The 26926-nt window shown below is 52.0% G+C and overlaps 11 protein-coding genes across 11 annotated transcripts; 6 read left to right on the top strand and 5 right to left on the bottom strand.

Annotated features, from left to right (window-relative positions):
• The first annotated feature begins 100 nt into the window (after positions 1-100).
• On the top strand, positions 101-1598 carry J3458_019835 (uncharacterized protein). Its single transcript, XM_066121718.1, has 4 exons — positions 101-629; positions 706-877; positions 946-1093; positions 1168-1598. Exons 1-4 carry the CDS (start codon positions 293-295, stop codon positions 1495-1497), a joined length of 987 nt encoding a protein of 328 aa, XP_065973335.1. The 5' UTR covers positions 101-292; the 3' UTR covers positions 1498-1598.
• Positions 1541-3098, bottom strand: J3458_019836 (uncharacterized protein). The gene is made up of 2 exons (XM_066121719.1): positions 2579-3098; positions 1541-2510 (listed from the first exon to the last, which is right to left on the bottom strand). The coding sequence occupies exons 1-2, from the start codon at positions 2663-2665 to the stop codon at positions 1725-1727; spliced, it is 873 nt and encodes a 290-aa protein (XP_065973336.1). The 5' UTR covers positions 2666-3098; the 3' UTR covers positions 1541-1724.
• A 2111-nt stretch (positions 3099-5209) lies between these two features.
• J3458_019837 (uncharacterized protein) lies at positions 5210-10223 on the top strand (the record flags this gene model as incomplete). Its single annotated transcript, XM_066121720.1, has 3 exons — positions 5210-5218; positions 5344-6622; positions 6679-10223. 3 exons carry the CDS (start codon positions 5210-5212, stop codon positions 10221-10223), a joined length of 4833 nt encoding a protein of 1610 aa, XP_065973337.1.
• Positions 10224-10317: 94 nt separating this feature from the next.
• On the top strand, positions 10318-12276 carry J3458_019838 (uncharacterized protein; the record flags this gene model as incomplete). Its single annotated transcript, XM_066121721.1, has 1 exon — positions 10318-12276. One exon carries the CDS (start codon positions 10318-10320, stop codon positions 12274-12276), a length of 1959 nt encoding a protein of 652 aa, XP_065973338.1.
• A 685-nt stretch (positions 12277-12961) lies between these two features.
• Positions 12962-15389, bottom strand: J3458_019839 (uncharacterized protein). Its single transcript, XM_007816515.2, has 3 exons — positions 14936-15389; positions 13380-14864; positions 12962-13308 (listed from the first exon to the last, which is right to left on the bottom strand). The coding sequence occupies exons 1-3, from the start codon at positions 15167-15169 to the stop codon at positions 13063-13065; spliced, it is 1965 nt and encodes a 654-aa protein (XP_007814706.2). The 5' UTR covers positions 15170-15389; the 3' UTR covers positions 12962-13062.
• A 398-nt stretch (positions 15390-15787) lies between these two features.
• Positions 15788-17403, top strand: hrf1 (Transport protein yif1). The gene is made up of 4 exons (XM_007816516.2): positions 15788-16178; positions 16244-16445; positions 16523-16848; positions 16915-17403. Exons 1-4 carry the CDS (start codon positions 15897-15899, stop codon positions 17077-17079), a joined length of 975 nt encoding a protein of 324 aa, XP_007814707.1. The 5' UTR covers positions 15788-15896; the 3' UTR covers positions 17080-17403.
• A 437-nt stretch (positions 17404-17840) lies between these two features.
• Positions 17841-18610, top strand: J3458_019841 (uncharacterized protein; the record flags this gene model as incomplete). The annotated part of the gene is made up of 3 exons (XM_066121722.1): positions 17841-17939; positions 17992-18071; positions 18133-18610. The coding sequence occupies 3 exons, from the start codon at positions 17841-17843 to the stop codon at positions 18608-18610; spliced, it is 657 nt and encodes a 218-aa protein (XP_065973339.1).
• A 179-nt stretch (positions 18611-18789) lies between these two features.
• J3458_019842 (uncharacterized protein) lies at positions 18790-20667 on the bottom strand. Its single transcript, XM_007816518.2, has one exon. It carries the CDS (start codon positions 19922-19924, stop codon positions 18890-18892), a length of 1035 nt encoding a protein of 344 aa, XP_007814709.2. The 5' UTR covers positions 19925-20667; the 3' UTR covers positions 18790-18889.
• Positions 20668-20815: 148 nt separating this feature from the next.
• On the top strand, positions 20816-22816 carry J3458_019843 (uncharacterized protein). Its single transcript, XM_007816519.2, has 2 exons — positions 20816-21252; positions 21516-22816. Exons 1-2 carry the CDS (start codon positions 20977-20979, stop codon positions 21744-21746), a joined length of 507 nt encoding a protein of 168 aa, XP_007814710.2. The 5' UTR covers positions 20816-20976; the 3' UTR covers positions 21747-22816.
• A 122-nt stretch (positions 22817-22938) lies between these two features.
• Positions 22939-24218, bottom strand: J3458_019844 (uncharacterized protein; the record flags this gene model as incomplete). The annotated part of the gene is made up of 2 exons (XM_066121723.1): positions 22939-24112; positions 24187-24218. The coding sequence occupies 2 exons, from the start codon at positions 24216-24218 to the stop codon at positions 23338-23340; spliced, it is 807 nt and encodes a 268-aa protein (XP_065973340.1). The 3' UTR covers positions 22939-23337.
• Positions 24219-24932: 714 nt separating this feature from the next.
• J3458_019845 (uncharacterized protein) lies at positions 24933-25378 on the bottom strand (the record flags this gene model as incomplete). Its single annotated transcript, XM_066121724.1, has 2 exons — positions 24933-25149; positions 25215-25378. 2 exons carry the CDS (start codon positions 25376-25378, stop codon positions 24933-24935), a joined length of 381 nt encoding a protein of 126 aa, XP_065973341.1.
• Positions 25379-26926: the final 1548 nt, after the last annotated feature.

Raw genomic sequence — 26926 nt, forward strand, 5'->3', positions numbered from 1 at the left:
CAACACTTCGTGTACGAACTCTGTCTTCCAACCTTAGCTGACCGGAGAAGGCGCCAAAGACTCTAGCCATGGTCCTCGAAGCTTTCACCAGACATGACTTGAATGAAGTTCTATTGCTGCCCCACCCCCCACCACGGCTCTAGCTCTCCATGACAACACCATTCTCTCGATATTCCAAACTGCGATTGCCCCTCCCCATCTTCTAGCTCGGCCTAAAATTGCCACCCGGCCCCTCTTTGCATCTCCACAGCTTCCGAGGGCCAACACTCGTGCACGTAAATCCAGGATCTCTATGCGTTATTCCACGGCATCTCCCTCTCCAACATTGTGGATGTCGAGATATTCGAGTCAACGTCTGCCATCGTGTAAATCCCTACAACTTGCACTATTTTCCTCGCGCAGCTTATCTCGAACCACAGCAGGTTCATTTCAACGACTGTCGAACCCGCCAACTACAAAGACGCAAACCTCGCACCAGAGCAACTTGCACCTCGGCACCCAATCGCCCACCATGTCGACCATGCCCGCCACCGGCGGCCACAGCCAGCCGTGCTGCAATGTTCCCCCTATTGTGAGCAAGGGATACAAACCCAAGGGTGCTTATGAAGAGATTGGCGGTTACAAAACTTGTACGTATACTGTCCGGATGTGAACCTTTGGGTGGTGAGTGAGCTGAGAGCTGACGCTGGACTTGGGGGGAAATAGACGTCACCGGTCCTTCTGATGCGACGAGGGCTATTGTCGTCATTTACGACATCTTTGGCTACTTTGATCAGACTGTCCAGGGTGCTGATATCCTAGCTCACAGCGACAGTGAGCACAAGTACAAAGTCTTGATTCCAGACTGGTTCAAGGGCAACCCTGCTGCCATTGAATGGTAAGTTGCTGTACGGGCTTGAGACAAAGAGATATCGCAAGGGCAAAAACTGACAAATTCACGCCTAGGTATCCCCCCGATACTTCCGAGAAGAAAGAGAAGCTCGGTGCCTTCTTTGGCAAATTCCCCCCTCCCGCCACGGCCGCCAATGTCCCCGCCTATGTTCAAGCCGTCAAGCAGCAGTATGCATCTCTAACCAAGTTTGGTATTGTCGGCGTAAGTTGACCTGCTCATCTTGATCATGAAGGTATGTTTGGATCTAGCAACTAAGTGGAATCAAAATTCGTCAGTACTGCTGGGGCGGCAAGGTCGCTACCCTAGCCACCAAGGCAGACAACAACGCCTTTGGAGCCATCGCCTCCGTTCACCCTGCTATGGTCGATCCGGCCGATGCCCAGGGCATCAATGTCCCCATGGCCCTGCTGGCTTCCGGCGACGAGCCCGCCGAGGATGTCAAGAAGTTCGAGGACACACTCAAGGTGCCTAAGCATGTTGAGATCTTCAAAGACCAGATTCACGGCTGGATGGCTGCCCGTTCCGACTTGAGCAACGACCGAGTCAAGGAGGAGTATGAGCGCGGCTACAAGACTCTTTTGAAATTCTTTGGCCAGCACCTGTAGATGTTCCCTGAACAAGGAGAGCGAGGGGGGGGGAGGTTGTCTATGTCGCAGGTTCTGTATTGAATGTTAGTTAGTTGGCACACCAGTATGAACAATGACTCTAACTTGGCCTTCCGACGAGTACTCCTCCCTGTATAAAAACCAGTGCCAAAATGTCCAACAATCTCCCCGGGTGATTCAAAAACTAGTTTCACTTTAACCCCAACAACCTTGTGCCATCATTTTTTTCACGAATTACTCTTCTCGGCAGCATCCAAAAGCGCGTTCAAATCCAAACTTTCGAACCCACCTCCCAAACCACCCCCTACATCCCCCCTGACAACCGTACAAACCATATAATCAGCCAAATATCTCTCAAGCCTCACATCCACGTCGTCCCCGACCCGCGCGCCGCGAAACCAAACTTCCAGCGGCGGCCTGTCGTCTGAACTCCCCTCGGGAGGCGCAAAATTCCTCATCTCCAGCTCCCCCAACCACTCGGCGAGCAACGCCTCCCCCGTCATCTTGACATAACCCTCCCTCAAGCACCACAGCGCATAAAAGTACTCGAGCGCCTCGTCCCTGCCCACCTCGCGGCCCAGGTCCAGCAGCCGCGCGCACTCGGCGGCCGCGAAGACGCTCTCGTGCATGTCCACGTACCGCGGCCACCCGTCTTTGGCAATCAGCGCGTGGTCGCGATCCCGCCGCTCCCCGGGGCACACGACGTCCACGCCAACGTCCACACCTCCTCCGTCTGCGCTCCGTCGCAGCACCCCGACGAGGGCCACGAGGCCCGCCTGGTGCGAGACATTGAAGACGAGCGGTTCCGACCCGTCTGGCCGCAAGAACACGGGCTTGGAGCCGGGCGGTGCGCGCGTGGGCGTCGCCGCTGAGAAGGGGATGCCGAGCGTGGACGAGATGGCGTGGCGCTTTAGCAGCGCCGAGCCCAGGGCTAGCTTGGCGTCCTTGACGAAGTAGTACTTCAGGACGGAGGTGCGTTCTTCATGGGTGAGCAGTGAGAGGGCCCGGCTTGCCTTAGGTGTGGTTAGATATATGTTGGATAGAGGAGAGACGGGACGGGGGGGGGGGGGGGGGGAGGTACCGCTGTTTCGAGGTCCTTGGTGGCTTTGGCTTCGGGCCAGAGCGTCCGTGTATCGAGGATCCATTTAAGGACGAGAGGCTGACTCATAGCGGCTTTTTTTTACGAGTTGACAGCGGAAGGCCACGGGGATGATTGCGGTTTGCGCGAGAAAGAGACCATATGAGTGAGGTGTAAGATGTAATGTGTGGCCCGAGGTGTAAGTCGTTCAGTGACACCGAATGCGCTGCCCCGCAATAATGGGTTGTAGGGTAAGGCGAGCCGTGAAGAATGAGCTCCATTTCGAGCCGCTGCTAAGCCTCATCAAAGTCATCTTTTAGAGTATCGTACTGTGTCCCCGAGACTTCCATTGCCTGGTTCGGATGTCTTGATTTTTTGTGTTGCATAGTTAATGAGGTTTGGGAAGTACACCCGGGGTGGGAGAGAGTTTGCGCAACAAAAGGCTAGGGATCTGTCCAGCCAATCACCACGTGCCATATCAACAAACCCGACATGCGTCATGGCCCAAACATCCAATATCGAGTGCCCTCTTTTAACTTGATCAAGAAAGCTCTGCAAGGAGGAAAAAAATCTAAGCATTCTGTGCACACAATCAACCAAAATCTACGAAAATTGCAGAGAATATTGCATGCTACTCTTGAGATGCGCTTTTTTCGACATGCCAGTTGTGTCCTGTAAAAAAAAAGGAGAAACCAAAAAACTCCGACAGACGCCATAGGATGAACTCAAAAAACGCATTGCCGCTCGTGGCTCAAAGTTTGTGGCTCGTGGACCTCAACATCTAGACGGGAGGAAGACCCCGTCGGGCAACTAGTTCCCGACCGTGGTGGCTGGCCACTTCACCCACTTCACCACCTCGCCACTCATCTGCTCAGCTTGGCACCAATGGAGCAATAGAGACACTCTGTGGAGCTGTCCACTTCCCCAAAGAGAGGCGGTGGACATAAAGTGGACAGCTTCGCGGACCCCTACTTTAGTGCTTGAGCTCTCAAGCAAAATATTCAATGTTAGTGGTAGGTAGTACCACGGTTATTGGCTGGGTTCGTGCTGCGGACGGGGCCAGGCCAGACGTGTCGCCAAACATTCCGTTTAGTCGCGATGGTGAATGAGGGCATGAGCCAGTCCCTCGGTAACACATGCGCACCCGTTCTCCTGTGCTCTGAAGAGAGCTTGTGGGCATTGACTGTTGCTCTGTTCTGCTGTTCATGCCTTGAGCAGGAGCAGGAGAGATATTTACGCGTTTGTAATAGAACTTGATGTGCACCGGAAATGACGAGAACGGGAGATGGTCAACTGGTTCTCTGGCATTGGGTAATCAAACTAGACGTGGAGGTACTTTGGTGGTTGAAGATTGCGGGATCCACGACCTGACGAATGTTTGGGAATACTTACGAAGTCTGGGCCAGTCTGCACATGCAACCGTGCTTCATCCCGGCCTCTTTGTATTCTCCATCACTCGCCCTTGGAGCGAGATTACGTCTTGACTGGCGCCATGTACCCCAGGGCGGGTCAGTTCATTAAAGCGTCAAGTTCCGAGTTGTCATTGTTCCATCCGCAGCCAAAGTGTGCAAGAACAAGGAGAACAAAACAACTATGTACAACACGCCCCAGCTTGAGAGTTCCAACCTTTGCGACCTGTTTAGGGATGGTACATGGCCTTGTTCGATCCTGATAGCTGTGTTGACTGCTGTTGGCCCCCTCGTGGCTTTGGAGGCCGTCAACGTGTCAACTGGTGAGAAACACAAATCAAGTATAGGCCCACCTCGTAGCTCGTGCTGCTTGGGCCCCAAGCAGCCTGCAAGACCTGGGTCGGTGGCCCCAGTTTGGACTCTGCGTCGACTGAATACAATACGGCGCCAATCGACATGGAGTAGTAATACAGTCTGGAATCTCTATTAGAACAGGACAGACCTGCCACTCGGGCGGACTGAACAAACATCTGAACCTTCTGGACACTTGCAGCACTTGCCAGGCAGCACCTGAACAGCAAGGCCAAGCCTGAACGAGCCAGAGCCAGCCAGCACTTTTACAAAGCTAGCCACTGCTGGACCTGGGTGGCGGCCCCCAACCTCCGGCATCCCTTTTGGCCAAGTCGCTTGGAATTATTTCCTACAACTTCTTTTTTGCTGCCTCGTCCTGCTCCCGCCATCGGGCTCCACGACGTCCTTCAAACGTCCGATGTGTCCGGCCGCATCGATCCGTCCTTGCGCTCGTTCCTGTGCTATTCTTCTTCTGATGCTGTCGCCGTCCTGTTAGATATACACCTTTGCGGAGGCAGCACCAGTACCAGCACACAATTTCCCTCCCGCGCCCGCGACCGCCGCAAATCTGCACCGTGGCCTTGTGGTGCCCCGTTGACCCGCCCCCTTTCCCTGGAGTGGAATCATAGCGGGAAGACGCGTCGCGCTACCCTCGTTGACGACTCGACGACCCGACGACTCGCCGGCTGCGATACCTGCCTTTGAGAACGTGCAAATTTCGGTGTCGAACCTGTGAGGGAAAATAGAGAAGAGAATCAGCAGCAGGCGACACAATCCTCGTCTGCGCTGAATCTCACTTGGTGAGACTCCCCAATTTTCTTGTCTGTTTCTCAGCATGTGCTTGGAAGAGTAAGGGGCGTTGGGACAATTGTACATGCAGGAGGTTGGAGCCTTTGTGTTCTGTCTCAATCTGAACCCTTCTTCCCTGACACTGCGAACCACTTTCATGTGCTGAAGCTCGTAACTTGTTCCACAAGCTAACCATTGGACTGTCTCCTTTGGAAGCAGGCTCTTGTAAAGACGTCTCCATCAATCTCGTCGGCGACTCCTGCTCCTGGTGCATCTGCACAGGACGGCACTGGGGAATCCCGGTCTCGACCTCCGTCACCGAGTTCCCCAGCCTTGTCGACGGCATCTACAGCTGACGGCGAAGAGGAAGATATCGAGTCTTCTCCAGCCCTCCCGCCGCTGCCCGGGCCCAAGTTGCCTAGCCGGGTTGCGCAACTTTTGAGAACTCCGCCTCCTGAGTTTGGGGAAGAGAATAATAGTTTTGGCACTGCTAGCTGGGGTTCCCCTTATCCTCGAACCGACCATAATCTCCGTCGGCAGAGCTTTAGCAGCGAGCCTTCGGACGACTCGCCAATTCACCACTTGAACATTGAGACTTCTTTCCTGCGTCCGCAGCCAGGGGAGAATCTCCACGAGCAACAGCCGCAGACAACAATTAGTGCTGCTGCAGCAGTTCTGGCCAATCGCGCTAGGAGACAACACAGGGGCCTCACCGAAGACTGGATTCGTACCCATACAACTGGTGTGGTCAACGCTGAACCACGGCACTGGTTTAGTGACGGAAGCGACAGCGAGCACTCTTCACTGAGCGGCTCCCAATTAGCTTGGTTCGACGACAGCGATCCCCGTACTCCGCGTGCTACTCAGGCACCAAAGTCCGAGTCGCGCAAATCATCGTCTAGCCACCTGCGACGACGCTCAAGTGTTGAAACTTTGAAACCCAAAGAGCTTCCTCAGATAGCAGCCGGTGGAGTGGACAGCAGCATGTCCGACGTAGAGCTACAGCAGACCTTACACGAGGTCGATCTCGCACAGGATGTTGCATCACCAATTGAGCCTCGAACAGACGTCCCTACAGTGGATGTTTCCGAAAAGACCATGGCCAGCAACCTTCAGAACATGAACGGAGAGCTTGAGACCCCCATCACACCCATCAAGAGCAAAGAAAAACCATTGCCGAAGGAGCCCATGATGACTCCACGAATCAAGAAGAAGGTACCATGGAAAGGCAAAAATATTATGGTCCTCGTCCCCCGCGACGACCAACGCGGCCAAGCGGGAGGTGCTCCCATGCCTCTTCGGCCCGAAGAAGTTGAGAAGATGTTTTCATCATGGAGAGAGCTAGGTTACAGTGTTGATGGGTTCGACCTTTTAGTTGAAGGATACCAACCTCCCGGCACTGATGACTCTCAGAGCCGGCAGGATTGGCCCACAGATAATGACATGGCCCGAGAGCGATCAGAGAGAAGTTATAGAGTCTTGTTACCTGACCTGAACGGTATGTCGGCATAGCTGTTTGCATGTGACTGGTTACAATTGCTAATGTCTGCGCAGCATGGAAAAATTATGTTGACGAGCTTCAGGAGGCCAAGCTACGCGCGTTGGGTGTTTCGTTCGCCGAGGAGGAGCCTCCGGAGCCTTCAATCTCCCCGCCAACAACTAATCCATCCAGACAAGCTTCAGTGCAGTATCCGTCTCTGCCCTTTTCTCCCCCGGTCCCCACCTCGTCAGCGTCTAGCAATCACGGGCTTCCGAGTTATCCATTTCCAGCGCAATTTTTGCCAGCCTCTGCAAGCCCTGGCTTACCGTCTGGCGCATCTCCGGTGTCCTTTGCTCCTGGAAAGTTCAACTCTCGCCAGTCAATTTCATTACCAGCCGGGAACTCACCCTTCCAGCTTGCTCAGTCACAGGGCTGGTCAAATCCAGCTGGTATTTTACAGGGTTCAAACCGCACTGACTCGCCTCTGGCCAGCCTGACTGGAATTCTGTCTCCTCGGTCGCCATACGGCCTCGAGGGCCTGCAGCAAACTGCAAGTCCTGGCTTTAATCTTCACCAGCGTCACCAGTCTCTGCAATACTTCCCTCAGCAGATGGGATCCATTGCATCCCCACGCCTACAGGACGTACGTGAGGATGAGGAGGAGGAGGATTTCAGCAAAAGTCCCTCCAAGACTCCAGGACCGACCATGCACAATGGTGACAACCTGCAAGCTGAGATTGAGGATGCTGAGTACCATCTTGAAGAGCAACTCCGTAATCAACTTGAACATGAGGACTATAACCCTCAGTCAGTGGTGACGAAGCCGTTTGCTCCCGTGCACAGTCGAAATCAGTCATCACAGGGACTAACGGTCGCTGAGCGTTTTGCTAATGAACCTGGCAAACCTATGGAGTTGCACCATCCCAGACCCCACTCAAGGGGACACTCGTTAACACAGACCTTTTTTCAAGAACAAGTCGACGAGCATGGTCTTGGCAAGCTGGGGTCCTTGAAGGAGCTTCCGGAAACACACAAGGACGAGGATGAAGCTCAGGAGATTGAGACGAACCCCAGTAATTTGGGAACCCCTGTACAGGACTTTGATTTTGCAGCTGCCTTTGGACAACACCAAAAGACGTTTTCCACTGTCAGCAACCCATGGCAAGATCACGAGTCTGGCGCTAGCAGCACAAGACGATCCAGCCACGGTAGCAAGCTATCGCTGTCGAAACTTAATGTCCAGGCGCCCGAATTCAAGTTCAACCCTGCAAGCACGTTTACTTCGGGGGGCATGTACAATTTCTCGGGTGGCTTCCAGCCGGCAATCTTCCAAGCAGGTGTTAGTAGTAACGCGATCCCGCAGTCTCTGGAACCGACCAAGCCTGTGCCACAGTTTGGCGCATCCAAGATGCATGCCAGTGCACCCTCATTCTCACCCGGACAAGGTGTTTTCAGCTTTTCTACGAGTGGACCAAAGTTCCGACCTGACGCCCCATCGTTTACACCTTTCCAGCCGTTGGCCATCACCCCTGCTGGCGGACGTGGTCACACTGCTCGTCAAGACTCCATCTTTGGTAACATTACCATTCCAACAGAAGACATTGTACGCCCAGCGAAGAAGTCCAAGGCTATACCCATCATCAGACCGTCTAGTAGATCGTCTGCCCAGTCTCCTAGGGCTGAAGAGGATGATAAGTTTCGTGATGGTCCTGATGGCCGGCTAGCTGACGAATCCAGAGTTAAGCGTGCCAAGAGTGCTGCACCGGATGGTGACATGTTGCCTGCGTTCGCTGAAAGACCTGATGAAGAGGAAGAAGACATCCAACCTGGTCACGCTGACGAGGTCAAGGATGATCGCAGCGTTGCCGAAGAAGGCTCTGTAGATGGGGAGCTGACACAGCCTGGTGATACTTCACTGTCATCAATAGTCACTTCCGATCAGGTTGACACCAAAGCTACCACAGCTGCTCCATCTGTAACATCCCCTGCCGAGGAGACAATCAAGAGCCTTTCTCACCCCAATTTTAACCCAGAACTTGCCACGCGCGAATTGCCACCAAGTGGCTTGTTCGAAAACAAGACCAAAGACAGCGAAGACCGAGAGTTCTTGTCAGCTAATGCTGTGCCATTTATCCCTGTCGCATCACCTGCTGCTCAACTTGCAAGCTCCGACAGCAGTGACAAGAAGGAAGATTCTGCTCCAGAAGAACCTGCAGAAGAGGAGGCTACTGCTGAGTCTACGCCTCAGCCCCCCCGTGCTAAGCTTACGCCCAAGCCCAGAGGCCTTGCTGCATCCCGATTCGCTAAACCCCAATCGCCTAATCTTGTTGAGCAGCCTGATGTTCTTCAGTCAATTGAGACTGAGCCCGTTACGCTTTCGATGCCGGAACCAGTAACTGTTCCTAATGCCTTCCAGAGTAGGCCTTTGGTCGATATCAGTGAAGATCGCGAGCCGACATTCGAAGAGATCGATGCAGTGATGCAGCAAATGGAGACAGACCCCTCTATGGGAGTCAACAAGTTGCTCGAGTCCTCAAACTGGCAGTCGCATCCCACTAATGCACAGAAATGTGGTCCTACTGAAGTTCTTCGGCCATCGATCGATGAATTTTCCAGAGAGGGGACCAGTCTTACTCCTCGTCAGTTCAATCTTATCCCCGATGCTACTCCCATGTTGAGCACCGAACTGGAAGATCCCTTTGTCGATCCACCTATTAGCCCTCGATCACCCGAGTTCGCTAATGATCCTGATGACCCGGAGATTGCAAGTGAACCAGCTAGTGATTGGGAAGGTGCTTTTACGGGAGATGAACATGACAAGCTGGAGAACCGCGCTCAGTTCTTTGATGGCCGTGTCAACGAGGTTGTTGGCACCTTGTTGGCTTCTCGACTAGAGCCCCTCGAGAAGACACTTGCTTCCATTCAAGAGGCTCTTGCCCTTCAGCACCGCCGCAATCAGTCTACTCGCCGTGAAATCCGCAGCATGTCTGCTGAGATGCAGGAGAGCGACGCGGATGACGAAGACGAGGAGCCTGCTCAACGTTCTATTAGCCCGCGCCGTGATCGCAGGATGGAACATATTCGGTTGGCTGTTACCGAAGCGTTCGCGGCCCAGCAACGCATTCAGCCCATCATTCCCGTTGTTGAAAGAGAAGCACCCGTGAATGATGATTCTGCGATACTGAAGGCGCTTGAGGAAATGAAGGAGCACTTGACAGCCAGCCTGAAGACTGCCTCCGTGCCAGATGAAGAGAAGGAAGCCGAAGCACGAGGCCGAGAGCTGCTCACCCCTGGCCCTGATGAGCAGGCCCAGAATAAGATCAACGAGCTTCAGGCCATGATGATGGACCTTGCTGAACGACTCTCTAACGAACAAAGGAAGACGGAGAAGGAGATAGCGGAACGCCGTGCGGCAGAAGATGCCGGTGCTGAGTTGAACAGGAAGCTCCAGGCCGCCGAAACTCGTGTTGAGGTGGAAATTATCAATCGCAGCGTTTTCGATCAGCGGGTTGCTGATCTTGAAGAACGCCTAAGACATCAAGAGGACAAGACTGAAGAAGAAGTCAAGAATCGTCGCGCGGCGGAAGATAGACTCTCTGTAAGTGCAACGTCTTCTTAGAATATCTTCAGAAGAGGAAGGGCGGCTTCGCGATCTGCTTGACGAGAAGGACGCGAGAATCAAAGGGCTCGAACAGTCTGGGGGCAAAAGTGCGATGCGCATGACCCTTTTGGAAGCCGCCCAGACCAACTCGACCAAGTCTCAGACTGAAATGACGAACAAGCTCAACGTCCTCGACGCGGATTTAAAGGCTGTTCGCCAGGACAACCACCACTGGCGATCAGAAGCCGAGAGGGCTGATGAGTCTGCACGACGCACTGCTGGGGAGCTTGCACATACTCTTAATGAGAACAAGCACTTGCAGAAATCGCTTAACACGCTCACTGCCCAGCTTGAAGAGAATGAGAGGCTTCGCGAATCCTGGCGATCCAAGTTCTTGTCCCTTCAGGAAGACATGGGTAAGGCTGCCCGCGAGGTTGCCGAGGAAAATGCTCGCCATATCAAGAGGGACCAGGCTATGTGTGCTAGGCAAGAAGTCCTCCAGGCCAGATTGCAGGCTGAAGCGAAGACTCGTGAGCGTCTTGAGATAGAAATGGAACGTCTGCAGGAGAATGAGAGGTCTGGCATGCGAGCCGTCAACGAATGCAAGCGACTCGAGGGCTTGTTGGGCGAGCTACGGACCGAGAACCACAAGCTCCAACAAGCTGCCTCACGCTACCAGCGTGAATTTGAAGAAGCACGAGAGTCTGGCGCCAGCGAAGTCAAGCGAACCCGAATGTCCCTGCAAACCGAAATTGATGCGGCCAACAACCAGGTCAATGTCATTCGTGAAGAGTTGGAGGAACAGAACTCCAAGCTTCGAACCGAGCTTGATAATGTCAAACTCGAGGCTGACACTGCCAAGGCCCAGAACGAGATGTTGCTCGAGGAGGTTCAGTCCACAAAAGCTGCGGAGCTGGAGGCGGCTGAGCGCAAGTACCAGAATGAGATTGAAGACATGCAGGCGCGCTACGAACGCCGGGTCAATAACACTACTGAGGATGCTTCACGCACGGAGCAGCAGCTCCTTGAGCGACTCAGTCTCTCATCATCCAAAATCGAGCACCTCCAGGATCGCATCATGCATCTCGAAGACAAGTTGGAGATTGCCAAGGAAGCTGCCGCCGCCGCCGCTCAGGCAGCGAAAACAGCTGGGGCCGAATCTGGCGCCGCAGCTGTCGTCTCTCAACCTCAACAGTCGTCGAAGTCTCTTGAACTTCCGGAGAAAATCTCGCCTCAGGCTCTTCGAGAGTCTATCATGGTTCTTCAGGAGCAGCTTCAGGCCCGTGAGCAGCGGATTGAGGAGCTTGAGCAGTCCCTCTCTAAGTCTGACCCTGACGCCGCTGCTAAAATTTCAAAGCGCGATGACGAAATCAGCTGGCTCCGCGAGTTACTCGCTGTAAGACACAGCGACCTCCAAGACATCATTTCCGCCCTGTCTGGCGACCACTATGACCGCGATACCGTCAAGGACGCAGCCATTAGACTCAGGGCTAACCTGCAGATGGAGGAACAGGAGCGTGAGAGAGCTTTAAATGGAGGCTCAGCCATTAGCTTGCCCAACATTGCTCAGAGCATCCAAGCTGCCACACCTCGTGTTGCTCAGACCATTGGTCCAATTGCCGCTGCTTGGGGCAATTGGCGCAAATCAAGCCAGCCAAGCTTCCGCACCATCTCTGGAGTTTTAAGCTCCCCCGTGAGCGGGAGCAATTCTACACCTTCTAAGAGCAGGAGTGGCCCAGCTTCCCAGAGCAGTCTGCTAAGCGGACTACTGACACCGCCCGCCTCAGGTCTGCGTCAAGCACCAACGTCGGATAACAGACCGCAACCCACGGCCTTCTCTAGCACGGGTCGTCGCTACACCTCGCAGGGAAGTAGCTCCATGGACCGTGACCGAAGAGAATCCAGCAGCTCTCGGAGGTCCGAGAAGATGCCGGCTGCTCCCAATACACCGCCACGTCATCAGGAGCGTGTTGAACAACCCAGAACGCCGCCTATGGTGCGCCAGAGTGGATACGATTCCGATGCTCAACCTGGCGACTTTGACGATCATGATTTCTTCGAAGAGGACTGAGCTTAATATGTTCTTTGATGATGATTAGCGGATAATAATATTCGGGGATGGCATGACTGGAGCAACTGGGTTCATACGGTATACAACAGCCACTGCTGTCTTTAAAACTACATTTTTCCTTTGTCTGTTCCTGTTTTTTGCCTCAAGAAAGTGAAATGGCTTTTGTCATTTTGTGTCGGCCTGATTTCAACGCACTTGTTTTAACACATGCACAATACACCAGATTGCGAATCCTACCCCTAGAAAGATACCCCCTTGGATGTTTTTGGTCGATTCACGTGTTGTAAAGAAAACGGCTGGCTGCAGACGAGAACTACTTGAAATTGAAAAGAAAGAAAAAAGGTCTCGGATAAGACTTGAAGAAGGAAAGACTAGGGAGGATGGCATTATATATCGTCTGTTGGGGGGCGTGGAAGGTTTTACTGTTTGCGTTTTTGGTTTTTGTTCTTATACCATTCTAAACAAGCTACCTTTTTAAACTTGTTTTCTTGTTTCCTATGTCTTGATTGTTTCTTATGCATAGCGAATGTGGAAGGGTGAATACAAGAAATGGTCACTCGTTACGAGATGGTCTGTGGCTAGCGCCAGTAAATAGTAATAATCTACACTCAAAATTGCAATCATCACTCGTGCTATGGCCAGTGAAGTCACTCACGGTGATTAAATAAGTTTTGCACGCTGTATGTGGGAGTATGGCGGGATGCAACGTACCCGTGTCATTTCATATTACGGCATACCAAAAAAATATATACTAGGGGGTATTCATATATCCATTACAAGATCTAGTTAATTACTACTCAACAACTTCTCCACAGCCCACTTGACACTGAAATTCCTCAAGTCTGAGTAATGCTGTCCTACGCCGACGAATAGGACAGGTACATTGGTGGCGTGGACGAGACTGACCAGCGTTCCAACCATGTCGCCCACCGTGTCGCACTTGGAGATGATGAAGCCGTCGAGAGTGCGGACGGAACCGAACGCGGCGTTGAAGTTGCGCGCTTGGGCGACGGAGTCTGTTCCTACAAGAGCCTATGTGCGAATCAGTATGGTGCAGGAATATGACCGGGGAAAAAAAAGGGGGGTTTGCTTGGTGAACGAACCTCGCCAACCATGAGAATCTTGTCAGGCTGGGCAAACTTGGCGAATTTCTCCAAGGAAGACATTAGTCGTTGATCATTGTGTCGTCGGCCAGCCGTATCAATAAGCACAACGTCGAAGCCTTCCTGCGCAGCATGAGATACTGCGTCCTTAGCTACGGTGGCTGCGTCCTTGCCGTACCCCTTTTGGTACAGCTCTACCCGCCCGCCTTCTCGGGCGGTCAATTCCTTCAGATTGCGGACATGAACCGCGAGCTGTTCGACGGCTCCTGACCGGAACGTGTCGCCTGCGGCAATGAGGACCTTGTACTTGTTTTGGAGGAGGAAGAAGCAAATCTTGGAAAGATTGGTAGATTTGCCGACGCCGTTGACGCCGACGATGGAAATGACATAGGGTCGAGCTTTGCGGAGAGAAGTAGCGGGCGGTGCGGTAATGGAGTCGATTTCGCGGAGGAGGTCAAGGGATGAGGTGGGCGTGAGCATTTTGGTCAAGGAGGATTCCATGGCTGTTTGAATCTTGGTGTTGATACTTTCAAAGTTGCCGGTCCTGACGCCCACTAGCTCCTTCTCGACACCTTCACATAGACGAACGGCAGCTTCCCGTGCTACGTTTTTGCGTAGGAGATGCTCCTCCATGCCTTTCATGGCCTTGTCAAGATCTTCTTTGGTTAGCGTCTTGCCTCCAACGACGTTGCGGAACAGGCCGCCTAGGGCATTGACACCCGTGCCCAAGAGACCGGATTTGGTTTCTGACTTGGTTGCTGCTGCAGCCTTTTCAGCCTCAGCGGAGGCAAGCATGCTGTGAACTTCGTCACCCAGATCCTTGAGGACAAATTTGCCTTTAGTAGAGGTTCCCCATGTCGATGCGTCGACGGCATCCAAAGCACTTGACCGACCGACAGTCTCCGCTTCGACATCGCTCGTGGGATTGGCAGAATAGTCAAGCTGCACATCTGTATCATCCTCTTCGGCAAACCCGTCCGCATCCCATTTTCGTCCCTTCTTGGGCCCCTTGGCACTCTTCTTTTGCTTACTCGCCGCCTCGTCCCCCGATGATGCTGGCGCGGATGCCGAGTTTTTGGCTTTGCGGGCTCGTCTAGACATCTTGGCGACAGGCCCAGCTTTGGCCACTAACAGATTGCCAGTACTTGGGGTAGATGGTCTCGAAGTGTTTGGTGTCAGTACCAGGCTCGAGTCGTCTGAAAGTCCCTCATCCTGTCCACCATTGATATTGCGACCTCGGTATGTTAGACCTGGAGCAGAGGGGCCGTCGTCAACGGAGCGTACCGATTGCACTGTCCGATTCGATGCAGTCGACGTATCTAGTTCGTGTAGTTGTTGATCAAAGTAGTTGTCGAACCCGGTGCATTCAACAATCGTCGTGTGTGGTTTCTTGAGCTGTTCGCCGTAGAGGTTGATAAAGATGGTCTTGATATTGTCCACAAGTTTATCGACCCAGGATAGATGGAGGAGTGACCGGTAGACAGCCTGCAAATAATACATGTTAGCGCAAATCTATTGTGTTTGAGGTCGAATGCAATCGAGTTGCAGGCGCGCACCACAAAGATAACACCGAGCTCCTTGACCACAGTCCATTTCAACGTGTGCTGGTCGCTCTTGTATGGAGGATTTGTTGCGGCTGATTGCGAGTCTCCTAATGCCGAACTACCACTCTTTTCCTCAATGAATGTATCGGAGATGAAGCTGTTCACAATGGAGGAATTTATGGGGGCATATTCTCTGGACCAAAGGACAACACCGTTGGTGGTGATGATTTCGAAAGTGTCCAACATGATGGCGATGCGCCGGGCTCCCCACCTTACAGGGCAGAGAACTCAGGACTCAACAGATACCAAGCAACAAGACAAGGTGTACAGAGTCGGGGTCCGACGATTCAAAGCAAAGAGAAAGGAAAACGAAAGAAGAAAATATGCCCGACGCAGGGCTGGGCCAGGCTTCTTTCTACACGGCCAGGAAAGATGGGCCACTTGCGAAGTTGGTGGACCGCTTGAGATTCGAGGCTATAGACTGCACCAGATGTGGCTATGTGTCCAGTGAGTGGTCTGAGTGCCAAGTGGTCTGGCAGTGTGGCCGCTCTTGCTAGTCCAGTCTGGAAGCGCTGATTGATAGCGCTTGAGCGCCGCTCAAAAGGCTGGACCCTAGGCCCATTGCCCGACCACCAGTGGCTTTGAGGAGCCCCATCACGTGCTGTAGCTGCTACGGAGGGCCAGTTGACGAGTTGGCTGGTCTGACGGTCACCGTCTGAGGCCTCTTGTACAAAGTGGATCTAGGCCTGCTGCACAGCCACGCCTTGGAGCTGGTGGCTCCGGTAAGCCACACCTCACGAGCGAACGGGATGTTGCGCCGTCCAAAACGACCACATTTCCTCATCAGCCTCAGCAGTTGCTCCTCCATACGCTACATCACGTTGTCGCAGCGCTCTGCATTCGCAACCGACTACTCTCTGACTAGGCCCTTCGGTTAAGATCCCCAAAGCATAACAAAATCAACACCGCCGTCATGCAACGGGGGACATATGGACAGTCGCCCCCGTTGCACCACCCCGTCCCGCAACATGTTTCTACAGTTCCCCAGCTCAGATCACCACCTCCGCCACCTGGGTCTGCGCAGTCAATGGGACAAACGTACGGAGGAGCGAGTACTCCATATCAACAGCAAGGCGGTAACAGCGGCAACGTCTTTGGCGCCTACGGACAATTCATGAATGATCCAACAGCGCAAGTTGCTGCTCAATTTGGCCAAACCGCTTTCAAGCATGGCCAGGAATATGTCGAGCAGAATGTACGACTTCCTACAAGCTCCCGATTTCTCTAGAGCAACATCCCTTGTGTTAACAATAACAACAGATTGGCCGATATGTCAACGTCTCTGCGTTAAAACACTACTTCAACGTCTCTAACTCATACGTCGTCAACAAATTGTTCCTCGTCCTATTCCCCTGGAGACACAAGCCTTGGGCGCGCAAACAAGCTACGGGAGCCAGTGGGCAAGAAGGATGGTATTTGCCTCCCCGCGAAGACGTCAACAGTCCCGACATGTATATTCCAGGTTCGACCCTCTCCCCCTTCTCTCTCTACACGCGGCGTGCTTCGCGACCGAATATGTAAGCTAACATACTGTTCTAGTTATGGCTCTCGTCACATATATTCTCCTCTCAACGTTGATTGCCGGTCTCAAGGGCCAATTCAAACCCGAGTTATTAGGATACACCGCCACGACCGGCATGGTAGTAGTCATCGTTGAGATAGTCGCCCTGAAGCTAGGGTGCTACCTGTTGAGCATCTCAAGCCAGTCTCAGCTTCTTGACTTGATTGCCTACTCTGGCTACAAGTTTGTGGGTATCATTGTCACTATTGTTGTGGCCGAAATTCTCAACGGCGGCAAGGGCACCGGCGGATGGATTGGCTGGGCTGTGTTTGTTTACACCTTTTTGGCCAATTCGCTGTTCTTGGTGAGTTTTGTTATCCTCCACTATACGCCTTGCAATATCAAAAGTCCAAGCTAATGCGTGAATTAGATGCGATCGTTGAGATACGTTCTCCTACCTGAGACATCAAGCAACACTGGCGGTCCTATGCAGACCGATTCCCGCGCAAAGCGTAACCAGCGCACTCAGTTCCTCTTTTTCTACTCGTACATTGTTCAGCTCTTCTTCATGTGGCTACTCACGATGGGAATTTGAGCGCAGTCATTTGCCGGGAGTTTAGGCGGCATCAGGTTGGGGCTGAAAAAGCAACGGGACAAAGGCGGAGTCCTGCAAAGGGGAACCTCGTTCGAGCCGGAAAAGTTTTGGCGGCAGATGCCTATTCAAGACACAGTTGCAGGTGTAGACGGCCAACCATTGGGGTAAAGGATCATTTGACTCCGTTTCTCGGCAGATTATGGAGTCCAAGATACCAACGACTAGACGTGGAGGTATAATGTGGAATGAGGCGAGATCAAAAAGTAAATTACGTTGCAAATATAACATATAATGGCACAGTACAATCACTAAATGATACTAAACCACATCCGAGCTTTGCACGACTCACGTACCCAATCTGACTCATCATATATAAAACGCCCAACACCCAAAACATCCATCCCATCACGCCGATCACCATCCGAACCTCTCCATCCTCCAGACTGAAACAATCAATCCTTCAAACCATGCGCATCGACCCCATGAAGCGGCTGTTTCCAAATCGCATCACAAAACCCGCGCCACGTTAGACGCTCTGGTCCCTGTTTCTCCACCACGTGACGACTACTTCACCTCAGGAACACCCAACTACCTAGTATGCAATCCCTAAAAGACACTCTCCTTCTTCTCCCCCTTCACCTCGCATACATATCCTCTGCTCTTTTATTCTTATTTTTTTCTTCCAATTCGATAGTTTGCATATATCTATCATCTATCTTCACAGCGGGTTTGTGTTTTTTTTTTTTTTTTTTTAAAAAAAAATGTCCCGAAATCCAATCTTTTCCGCAACGCTCCAAGCGGCCCTCCTGGGGGCCACATCCAACATCCTAGCGCAGCTCATCGAAGCATACAGGAAACAGGCAGGTCTCCCCTCCCCCAAGATCCAACAGTGCAGGAGTGCTGACGAACCAGACCGCCATCGAGGTCGACTGGATCCCGGTCTTCCAGTTCCTCATGTTCAGCATCGTCAGCACACCGCCCAACTTTCTATGGTGAGCGGCCTCTGATTCTTGAGCCCTGACGTGGTGACGGGAACCTAACAATTCCGCGCAGGCAAGACTTTTTGGAATCCTCCTTCCCGGCACGTCTGCCTCCGTCTGGGGAGGGGAAGAGTGCCGGGGGCAAGGCCGCGTCGGCGGACGAGCAGCCGCTTAGCATCCGCAACACGCTGCTGAAGTTCGGGCTGGACCAGACCGTCGGCGCAACGTTCAATACGCTGCTGTTTAGTGTCTACATCCACTCTATCCACCTGGCTATGCCTGACGCGCCGCGCATTACCAACTTCACCAAGGCGACGGGCTACTGGATCTCTCCGGGGGTCATTGACTTTTCGGCCGTTGACATGGCCGTGGTGTGGCAGGCGGCGCTCGCCGAGTTTTGGACCATTGTGTTGGCGGGGATGAAGCTTTGGCCGGCGGTGAGTTTAATAAATTTCACCCTGGTTAAGACCGTTGAGGGCAGGAACCTGGTGGGCTGCGTGGCGGGATTGGGCTGGGGAATTTATATGAGTATGATTGCGGCCAAGGAGTAATTTATTTTTTTCCCCTCGATCGGTCATTTTGGGTACTTGGCTTGCGGTGATGGTGGTTTGATGACGAGGAGAAACGTCTCCATATTCATAATCTTTGCCATGTGTGACGACTAGACCACGATATATTGGCCTAGAATAGACAGATATAAACAGAGCACATAAATTCGCTGATCTTCGCTTTGCTATCTATAGACGATTAATTCTGTGTACAAACGCTATACAAATGTTGCGTAAACATGGTGAGTTAGCCACGCCTTCCTCACATCTATGAATTGGTGGTCAGCCTCCAAGTGGTGGAGGAGTTACAGCTCGAAGTGGTGTCAAAATCTGCTCTAAAGAGTCACAGGAAAACGTTGTCGCCGAGAGCCTAGAGGCTTCACTGGTACTCTCATAGTCTACCAAAGTTGCTGTTGGCTCAATTGACCAAGTCGAAGAACTGCGAGATGAGACAGACGCGGGCGATGTTGTTAGGTTTAGGTGAGGATCGAACTCCATCGCTTCAGGGTTAAACTGAAAGGTAACTTGGCGAGAAACTTCAGATTGTGTTGATGGTGGCGGGGAGCTGGCGACCCTGTTCCCCCATACACCTTCTCCTGGGTTCGGATTAATGCACTGCCTCTCAGCACCCCAATCGGGCTGGGCGTCTATCCAGGCTCTGATTCCTGATTGATGACCGGAAGAAATATCGCGAACCTGTTGAATTTTCCGGCCTGACGTGTCATGGCGGAGCACAGTCAGGTTACCATCTGAGGTAACTGAATTTGTACGGCAAAGCGTCACCATAACTCCATCTTCAGGTTCTTCTTCTTCGTCGGAATTATCAGCTCCAGGTCGTAAAAACCAATCCGGAACCGGGGCACTTGCTGATATGTTGAACAATTCCAATAAGGCGTCTGCGACATCATACCAGTACATGAGCCACGGCCGCATTCGCCACATGGTATCTTCGCTCAGTTTGGCACACAGCATATCGTTGGCAAAATTATAAACAGTTGCAAGTACCCAGCGCAGGTCTTTGGGAAGATTCTCCAGAGATTGAATAATGCAAGACCATGCTCTAGCAACCTTGAAAAGGCGGTCGACCCCTGGTTCGATGGGCTTGAGTGGTTTAAAGAATCCCATGAGGTCGATGTCTTTGCAGCACGGTTGGTACGCCATGGCGCCAGTGAAGGTACGGAACTCCAGCAGCTTCACGTTTGGATATATCTGATGACGGATTAAGGCTGTACCAAGTTGTCTATAGGTTGGGTCCGATCTTGGTATCTCTTCGAGCACATTGGGAGTAATGCGTGGCGGAGGCTCCAGAGGGTCCATGGGCAGCTCAGGAAACTCTCGCCACTAGCCGTCTTCAGACTCCTGTCGTGCTTGGTCGATTTCTTGTAGGAGATCCTCCATGTCCTCCTCTAGTTCCGCCATGTAATGAATCTGGGAGGACATGATGGCGTTGACGTCTAGTTCCGACAACCAATACGCGTGGGGTGCCTTGTCGTAAAACAAAACGGCGCATTCGCCGCAAAGAGGCTGGTAAGAGCACTTCAAGAGATGAAATGCATGATACCTACTATGGATTGGGCAGAAATACTATGTCATGCCCAGAGAGGACGGTTGCTCGTGGCGAACTGTGCTGGTTGAAGCATTGTGGCGGTCGAGGCGGAAACATCGTCCGCGGCACCGCATGGTGGTTGATGTGCCTAGTTTGAGTATAAATGGAGCAGTAAGAACACTGAGATGCTGGAAACGACCGATTTGACATCAAAAATAAAGGTGGACGAATGATGACTGCGAGGATGCCGACTTTAGAATGCCCGAGCGCAGATGGGGATGCGGATACCTGTACCTGTTCGCTGTTTGGGAGGAGAGGCAGAGGCGCGTTCGAGTAGAGCTCAAGCCTCGCACCTTCCTCCTGGAAAGATCTTCTGGCTTCCGGCTGCTGTTGGTCAAGCGACATGTTCCCAGTCAGCCCTTCCTTGTAGCTTGCTTTAGCTCATGGAATCAATTTGTTTCATCTAGAGCCTAGTCAACAGGCTTGATGACACGATAAATATCGTGAAGCCGAGCCGATGGCCAGGAGGGTGGTCGTTCCAAGTACAGTGACTTAATGCCGGCGAATCCCGAGGGAGAGACGGCCATGGTGCTTGCGAAAAATCCACCAGTTGCAGAGTCGAGCTCCTGTTGTCAACAGCGGGGGAGGGGCAACAGAGCCAACAGCTCCGCGCCTCATCCTCCATCCATCCAGCCAGCCAGCCAGCCAGCCAGCCAGCCAGCCAGCCAGCCAGCCAGAGTATGATCGTTTGCCGTCCCTAATTCCAAAGCTCCAAAGCTCCTGTGCATTCGGTCCCTGGCCCCCGAGAACCCCGAGAACACCCATGGGCCGCCATTCTCCGCGTGTCCTCCTCCGTCTACTTGCAAACGACAACTCTGTCGCCCTTCACTTCTGTACCGCCTCAACACCACTCAAACCCTCAGTTTTCATTTGTCGCCGACATCACTCCCGCTCATCAAACACACCGCCGCCGTCCTCGTTTCAATCCATCAAAATGGCCGACCGTGTCCACCGCGTCACCATGTTCAAGCTGCCCAACCCAGCCGCCCAACAGAAGTTGATTGACGCGTACAAGACCGTCGACGCAACCAACCAAAAGGTACTACCAAGTCGCAAAGCATTCTCCTGGTCTGCTCACTCCCTCTACCCCTCCTGCTTTTGTACAACCCATCTCATTGTTTGCCAATTTGTCTTGCTCGCCACGAGCCCCGTGTTGTACCACTCTGTTTCTACCCCCTGTTGTAAGCGAGATCGCCCGTTGCTGTGTGTGCTTCTCCAGCCCAGCCTGCCAATATCACGACGGACAACCGTTCATCTGAAGAGAAGACTATCACAATATGCACTGACGTATCCTGCTTGCAGGACGGCAAGCCGTATATCTTGTCACTGGCAGTTGGTGTAGCCGAGGAAGATCCTCGCGCCCAGGGGTACACCGTCGTGTGCAAAACCGAGTTTGCTAGCATGGACGATCTGAAGTATTACGACGAGAGTTGCGCCGCGCACAAGAACTTGAAGGCTACCGCGAAGGAATTGGGTGTTGAGGGTATCATGACGGTTTTCTTTAAGCCCCAGCTCTTGGGGAGTTCAACATAGTTATTCTTGTATAACCGACTAGACGCTATCCCATTTCAGATCTCAGGAGGCTTCATGCCTTGGCGGTGGCTATGTGGTGCGGTGTGCGGTGTGCGCCGTGCGTGTAGCTGTTTTGAGTTGGAAAAGGATACAGAACCACAGTGTCAACCGTATGTACAAACCGATACAAACGAGAGCATGCGCAGCAGATTCAAATGTTCGTCTCACAGTAGTGCAGATCAGATCTCGGTATTGGCGTACAGCATGTATTAGTTGTGCGAACTCCCCACTCCAATCTATCCGTCATGATACCAGCAGGACCTAGCACATCTCAACACCACGGCTCCAAAGTTTCCATCCTCACCTACAAATCACCATCACACAACTCTTGACACCTCGGAAGACCACAGGGACAAATCTCACACCCCCTTCCTCCCTCAGCACAACAGCCTCCCAGCCTACTCTTCCCAGCCCCTCACCACATACCACTCCGCCTCCGTCTCTGCACTATCCCCATCCCCATCCACTATCGAATCTCACCTCCAAGAAGTGGGTGTCGTATCCCCTCAATGGCGATAAACATTCCCACCGTTGCACAGCACCACCCACGAAGCCCTGGTCGTTTCCCATGACCGTGCAAGTCTTTGTTTGGGAGAGAAACATGATTCAGGAGGATTTGAGCCGGTTGTTACCAGGGGATACGTGACTATTGTGCCTGCGAGACTAGCTCATCGGCTGCTTCAGGACATGGACAGCGGGCCCGAAATCGAGGGCATTCATCCTACGGGTGAAGCGTGGGACATGTGTTACGGCTTGGAAGGGGAGGAGGACAAGAGAGAGGGGGGCCAAGGATCCCAAGTGGTTTGAAGGGGCATCCCATTTACGGAGAGGCCAGTTCAGCTGGAAACTTGTGAGAGGGTGTGACTTGGGATGAGGAAATGGCAAAGTGAGGCTGGACTGGAGATGCAACTGGCTGCTGATTTCGGAGCACCTGCATGAAAGTTGTTGGTTTGCTGTATGACTTACTTGGGAGTTGTGACTTGTTGATAAGTCATTATATATGATCAATTTAGGAAGGTGTTGACGATAAGAAATGCCGACTGCCTGATGTCCCCGACTTGAAATGTTGAATAAGTACGTGACTAACTATTGACGACATACCGTGGTTTGTCTAATACAATATTACATTGCCTGTGAGTGCCTGTGAGACCATCTTCTGTTCTGCGGAGCACAACATTTGCCACTCCATCTCGGCATTCATTCTCCTTGGATGAGGACAAGCAGATTTAAAACATGAGCATGATTGTCATAGAGAAAAGACGTATAATTTCACTCAATTGCTATGTAATAAGGCGCCATGTGCTCTTTGTCAGCATAAATGTGATAGAACCGACTGATAAAAGATCATCTGATCATATTATAAGTGAGAAACAAACATCAAACAGTGGAAGAGAAAGATACTCGCACAATACAGAATATGCCGCCCGGGTGCTCATAACTCCATGGTCCAGCAATTCGTGCCCCCGTTATGTAACCTGGTGTCGCCGGAGAAAATACCGAGACGGTGAAGAAAATCTTAGTTATGCACTCAACAGACCACTAGATTCCCATGTTAAGCCATGTGACGAGTATGTGTGACGTCGTTGATCTCCGTCCCAGAGTCACTTCCCCTGCGATACGATGACGATTCGTCCTTGACCGGAGCCGTTATTCGTTCAATAGGTGTAGGATTTTTTTCCAGAGTGAAAAGAGAGATGGCCACCATGACTGCACAAGCCAGCCCGATGACCTTAATTTCTTTTTTAAATGCGCCAATGTAGACTTTTCTTACTAGGCCTCGCAACTTGTCGGGCAGCCGTAGTCCTGATAGAGGAGACCGGTGCAGCATATCTAGTTCTTGGTCTGTCAAACGACCACTCAAAAGACTATTGGCATGTGTGTTGAAAAGGATCGTGCATAAAGACAACCCAATGCATCCACCAAGAACTCTGGCCTGGGCAACAGCGCCTTGAGCGGAAGCTCTCTCGTTTGGTTCTGTAGCCAAAATGTTTGTCATAATTGTCGCTGCCGAAAAGGACAGGCCAACACCTAAGCCAAAAATTGCTTGGTAGCCATACTGGCCTGCCGCCGTCTCGGAATCACCGGACACAGTAGTCATGAGTCCAACCCCAAGAAGCTGAAGACAGGAAGCTGCAACCAGGGTATAAGACGTGTTGTTTCGTTTGCTTGATATGGCTCCTCCGAGAAAAGAGCCAAAAGCGCAGGCGCTAAGCATTGGGAGGATCCGAACTCCCGCCATGAGTGGGTTTTGATTGTTGACCATCTGAAATCGCTCTGGTAGGATTATGGAGAAACAAATATATGGAAATCCAGTGAATAGAGTGACACTATCAATTTCAAACACGGCCCAAACAGGTTAGGATTGTTCAATAGAGCTCAAACTTTTGCAGATTCAACTCACAGTAATCCGGCGGCGTATACACGCTTGCCCATAAGTCCGATGGGAAATATTGGCTCGATATGGCGATGTCGCTTGTGTGCCAAGTGTACCTCCCATGTAACAAAAACAATGCAACTCAAAGCGGAAATAACGAAACTGATGACAATTGCTGGACTCAGCCAAGCTAGGGCTTGTGAGCCAGCCTGTTGCAAGGCGAAGACTAGAAAGCCTGAGCTGCAGAGTAGCGTGGCACTACCGAGGAAATCGATGCTCCTGAAAGCTGTCCAGGAAAGCAGGTCGGCCACGTCTTCATGCGGCCAAAAGTTGGTGAGTATTAGAATTGTTATAAGCCCAAAGGGAATACTACGGTAGTAAGCATTAAATAGGGCACTGGAGAAGCTAGGCCGCTTACTTCAGGTTAAACAACCACCTCCAATCTGATAGTTGAGATACAATACCTCCAACGAGAGGGCCCAAAACAAACGCCGCAGCAAGAGTGGCTCCAATCATCGCCCCGATTAGACTTGGCCGATGAACCGGCCCAACTTCGACAAGTCCAATCTGGGTGAGACTATAAAGACCAGACGCCCCGATACCTTGAAACGCTCGACAGCAAATCCTACAAAAAGTGAGCTGCGAAACTAACAAACAGCAGAATCTCGGTCCATACAGCTCAATCATGCCTTTGGAAGTTGCACAACCCATTGAAAAAGCGATGAAGATTATCCAGGACAGAATAAGCATGTTTCGTCGGCCGTAGATGTCACTCAGCTTCGAAATGCAAACGGCAAACCCTGGGCGATGTTAACGAAGTGGCAAAAAGTGTATGCCACGTCAAGCGTCAGCATACCCATGTAGGTCAACAGATAAGCCAGGATAATCCACGGAGCATTAGCAAAGTCGTTCAGTTCGTGAGAGACGGTAACCAGAGAAGTAGCAACGATAGAGGTGTCCAGGCTGGAAAATAGAAGACCGACAAGCAGGCTGTTCATAGACGAAGTCAGCCGACTACTGTCCAGGTAAGGTTTCCACACTTCGAAAGCACATACGATGCCATGAGAACTTTCTGGCGAATGCCGCTCACATTGTGGTGATTTCTGGCCGGGGAAGGCGCGGTTTGGTCTGCCCGGGATATATTTGGATTCTGTATAGACGGCATCTGACTAAGGGAAGGGTTAGGGTAAGGGAGCGACATCTGGAAGTCGCCCATCATGATGCTACTAAGATGAAAGCGGTCCAAGAAAAAAAGTGCGAAATGGGGGGGGAATGAATGTATAACTGGGTGTCGTTGACTGTTCTGGTCTGGCAACGACTCGGCGCTGAAGCAGAGAGGAATACCAAAGGAAAAGAGAGAAGTCTTCAGACGAAGAGAGGGGCAAGGGAAGAAACGAAACTCATACGGCTCGGGCGATGCTGTGAACTTCGCTAAGCTGTGGCAAGCAGTGAATTATCAGCCGAAACAGACGAGGCTCGCCAGAGTGTGACGCAAGTTTGGTCCGGTCTGTGCTATGAACTGGAAGGAGCAGAGCACTTGAGCCATGGTCACTCCTGCCTCGCTCCTGCTCCAGCTTAGAGTTGCAACTTTCTCACGGGAAGAGACCCATTAAGCGACATTCAACTTTTCTTGACATCATGACATGTATCGTTTCAAACCAAAAATGTCTTTGACAAAACTGTGCAGGACTCGGTCATACAAACGCCCGTTTTGATCTCCCAATCCACCCATTTGTTGGAGACTCATGCATTGACATCATCTCCAAGGGCTAATGGATCTCCCGTTTGTAAAGCGAACGCCATCAGAGAAAGCTAGACATGGCCTTGGTTTCAATGGAGAGTAACCGAATCTTCAATAGCAGTGTAAGAGAAAGATTCTACGCCCCAAGTCGAAATCCCACACGTACAATAGATTACTGAGACATGGAGCAGACTGAGACCAAGAACGTGTATGGTGTGTGTGTTACAATCCATCGGATTTCTGCTCTGAGCAGCATTCAAATATTTCGGCTGTGTGGAGCAAGCGGGAGTATACCATAAAAAGAGGCCACTCATACCAACGACCCAGTCCGTGTAACAAACCATTCCCTACACCATCTTCACTTGGATCAGTCCCGTTTGGAGCAATGAGTGAAGTGGCTGCTGTCAATTCCTGGCAATGCTACGGCCAAGCGTATCCCGCGTCCACAACTGCGCAGGCCATGTATTGCTGGCGGCCATACATGACCAATTAGCGAGCCCGCCCTCTGCTATCACAGTATTACACCAGGCTCGTACAGGATACAACATTGCCTTAGTCCATTAGTTGGACGAGGTTACTGGGCGCCGGCATGACCGAGCCCGTGGACAACTGTCACCCTGGGATGGTGTCTCTGGGCCGACGTGGCTTGAAAAGAAATGCTAGATTCAATCCTGGGCTTTTCGATGGTGCTTTGATTTGGCCTCGCCCTCTCCTGTGCTGGCAATGGTGCATCTATTCCAGATCAGATGGTGTGGATTTCATTGGAAAAGCCTGGGAAACTACATACATGGGTTCGATGACCAGACTACATCCAACGCTGCCAACTCTTGTCCGTGCGTCGGCATGGGTCTTCCTAATTTAAGAAACGCAGTGAGGCCCAAGTAGAATCGAAGTACAGTGAGTACCGGCACAAATTTTATGGAGTTTTTTTTTTTTTCCCACCAGAGAAGACGCCCTTCCACTTTCCTTTGCTTTTTCATTATTGTTTGTTCTTATGCACTTAAGAGCGCAGAAAACCGTGTGGTC

Source organism: Metarhizium acridum (genome assembly GCF_019434415.1).
Source record: "Metarhizium acridum strain ARSEF 324 chromosome Unknown scaffold_568, whole genome shotgun sequence".
Lineage (NCBI taxonomy): Eukaryota > Fungi > Ascomycota > Sordariomycetes > Hypocreales > Clavicipitaceae > Metarhizium > Metarhizium acridum.

What these genes read in the sequence shown, in the direction of transcription:
- J3458_019835 (XM_066121718.1), top strand. Translation starts at nt 293, where the DNA reads ATGCGTTATTCCACGGCATCTCCCTCTCCAACATTGTGGATGTCGAGA. An exon ending in GATTGGCGGTTACAAAACTT is followed by an intron (nt 630 to 705) that starts GTACGTATACTG and finishes GGGGGGAAATAG; the next exon opens with ACGTCACCGGTCCTTCTGAT. An exon ending in AACCCTGCTGCCATTGAATG is followed by an intron (nt 878 to 945) that starts GTAAGTTGCTGT and finishes ATTCACGCCTAG; the next exon opens with GTATCCCCCCGATACTTCCG.
- J3458_019836 (XM_066121719.1), bottom strand. Translation starts at nt 2,665, where the DNA reads ATGAGTCAGCCTCTCGTCCTTAAATGGATCCTCGATACACGGACGCTC. An exon ending in CCAAGGACCTCGAAACAGCG is followed by an intron (nt 2,511 to 2,578) that starts GTACCTCCCCCC and finishes ACCACACCTAAG; the next exon opens with GCAAGCCGGGCCCTCTCACT.
- J3458_019839 (XM_007816515.2), bottom strand. Translation starts at nt 15,169, where the DNA reads ATGTTGGACACTTTCGAAATCATCACCACCAACGGTGTTGTCCTTTGG. An exon ending in AGCTCGGTGTTATCTTTGTG is followed by an intron (nt 14,865 to 14,935) that starts GTGCGCGCCTGC and finishes TATTATTTGCAG; the next exon opens with GCTGTCTACCGGTCACTCCT. An exon ending in AGATTCTCATGGTTGGCGAG is followed by an intron (nt 13,309 to 13,379) that starts GTTCGTTCACCA and finishes ATTCGCACATAG; the next exon opens with GCTCTTGTAGGAACAGACTC.
- hrf1 (XM_007816516.2), top strand. Translation starts at nt 15,897, where the DNA reads ATGCAACGGGGGACATATGGACAGTCGCCCCCGTTGCACCACCCCGTC. An exon ending in AGGAATATGTCGAGCAGAAT is followed by an intron (nt 16,179 to 16,243) that starts GTACGACTTCCT and finishes CAATAACAACAG; the next exon opens with ATTGGCCGATATGTCAACGT. An exon ending in TCCCGACATGTATATTCCAG is followed by an intron (nt 16,446 to 16,522) that starts GTTCGACCCTCT and finishes ATACTGTTCTAG; the next exon opens with TTATGGCTCTCGTCACATAT.
- J3458_019842 (XM_007816518.2), bottom strand. Translation starts at nt 19,924, where the DNA reads ATGGACCCTCTGGAGCCTCCGCCACGCATTACTCCCAATGTGCTCGAA.
- J3458_019843 (XM_007816519.2), top strand. Translation starts at nt 20,977, where the DNA reads ATGGGCCGCCATTCTCCGCGTGTCCTCCTCCGTCTACTTGCAAACGAC. An exon ending in TCGACGCAACCAACCAAAAG is followed by an intron (nt 21,253 to 21,515) that starts GTACTACCAAGT and finishes TCCTGCTTGCAG; the next exon opens with GACGGCAAGCCGTATATCTT.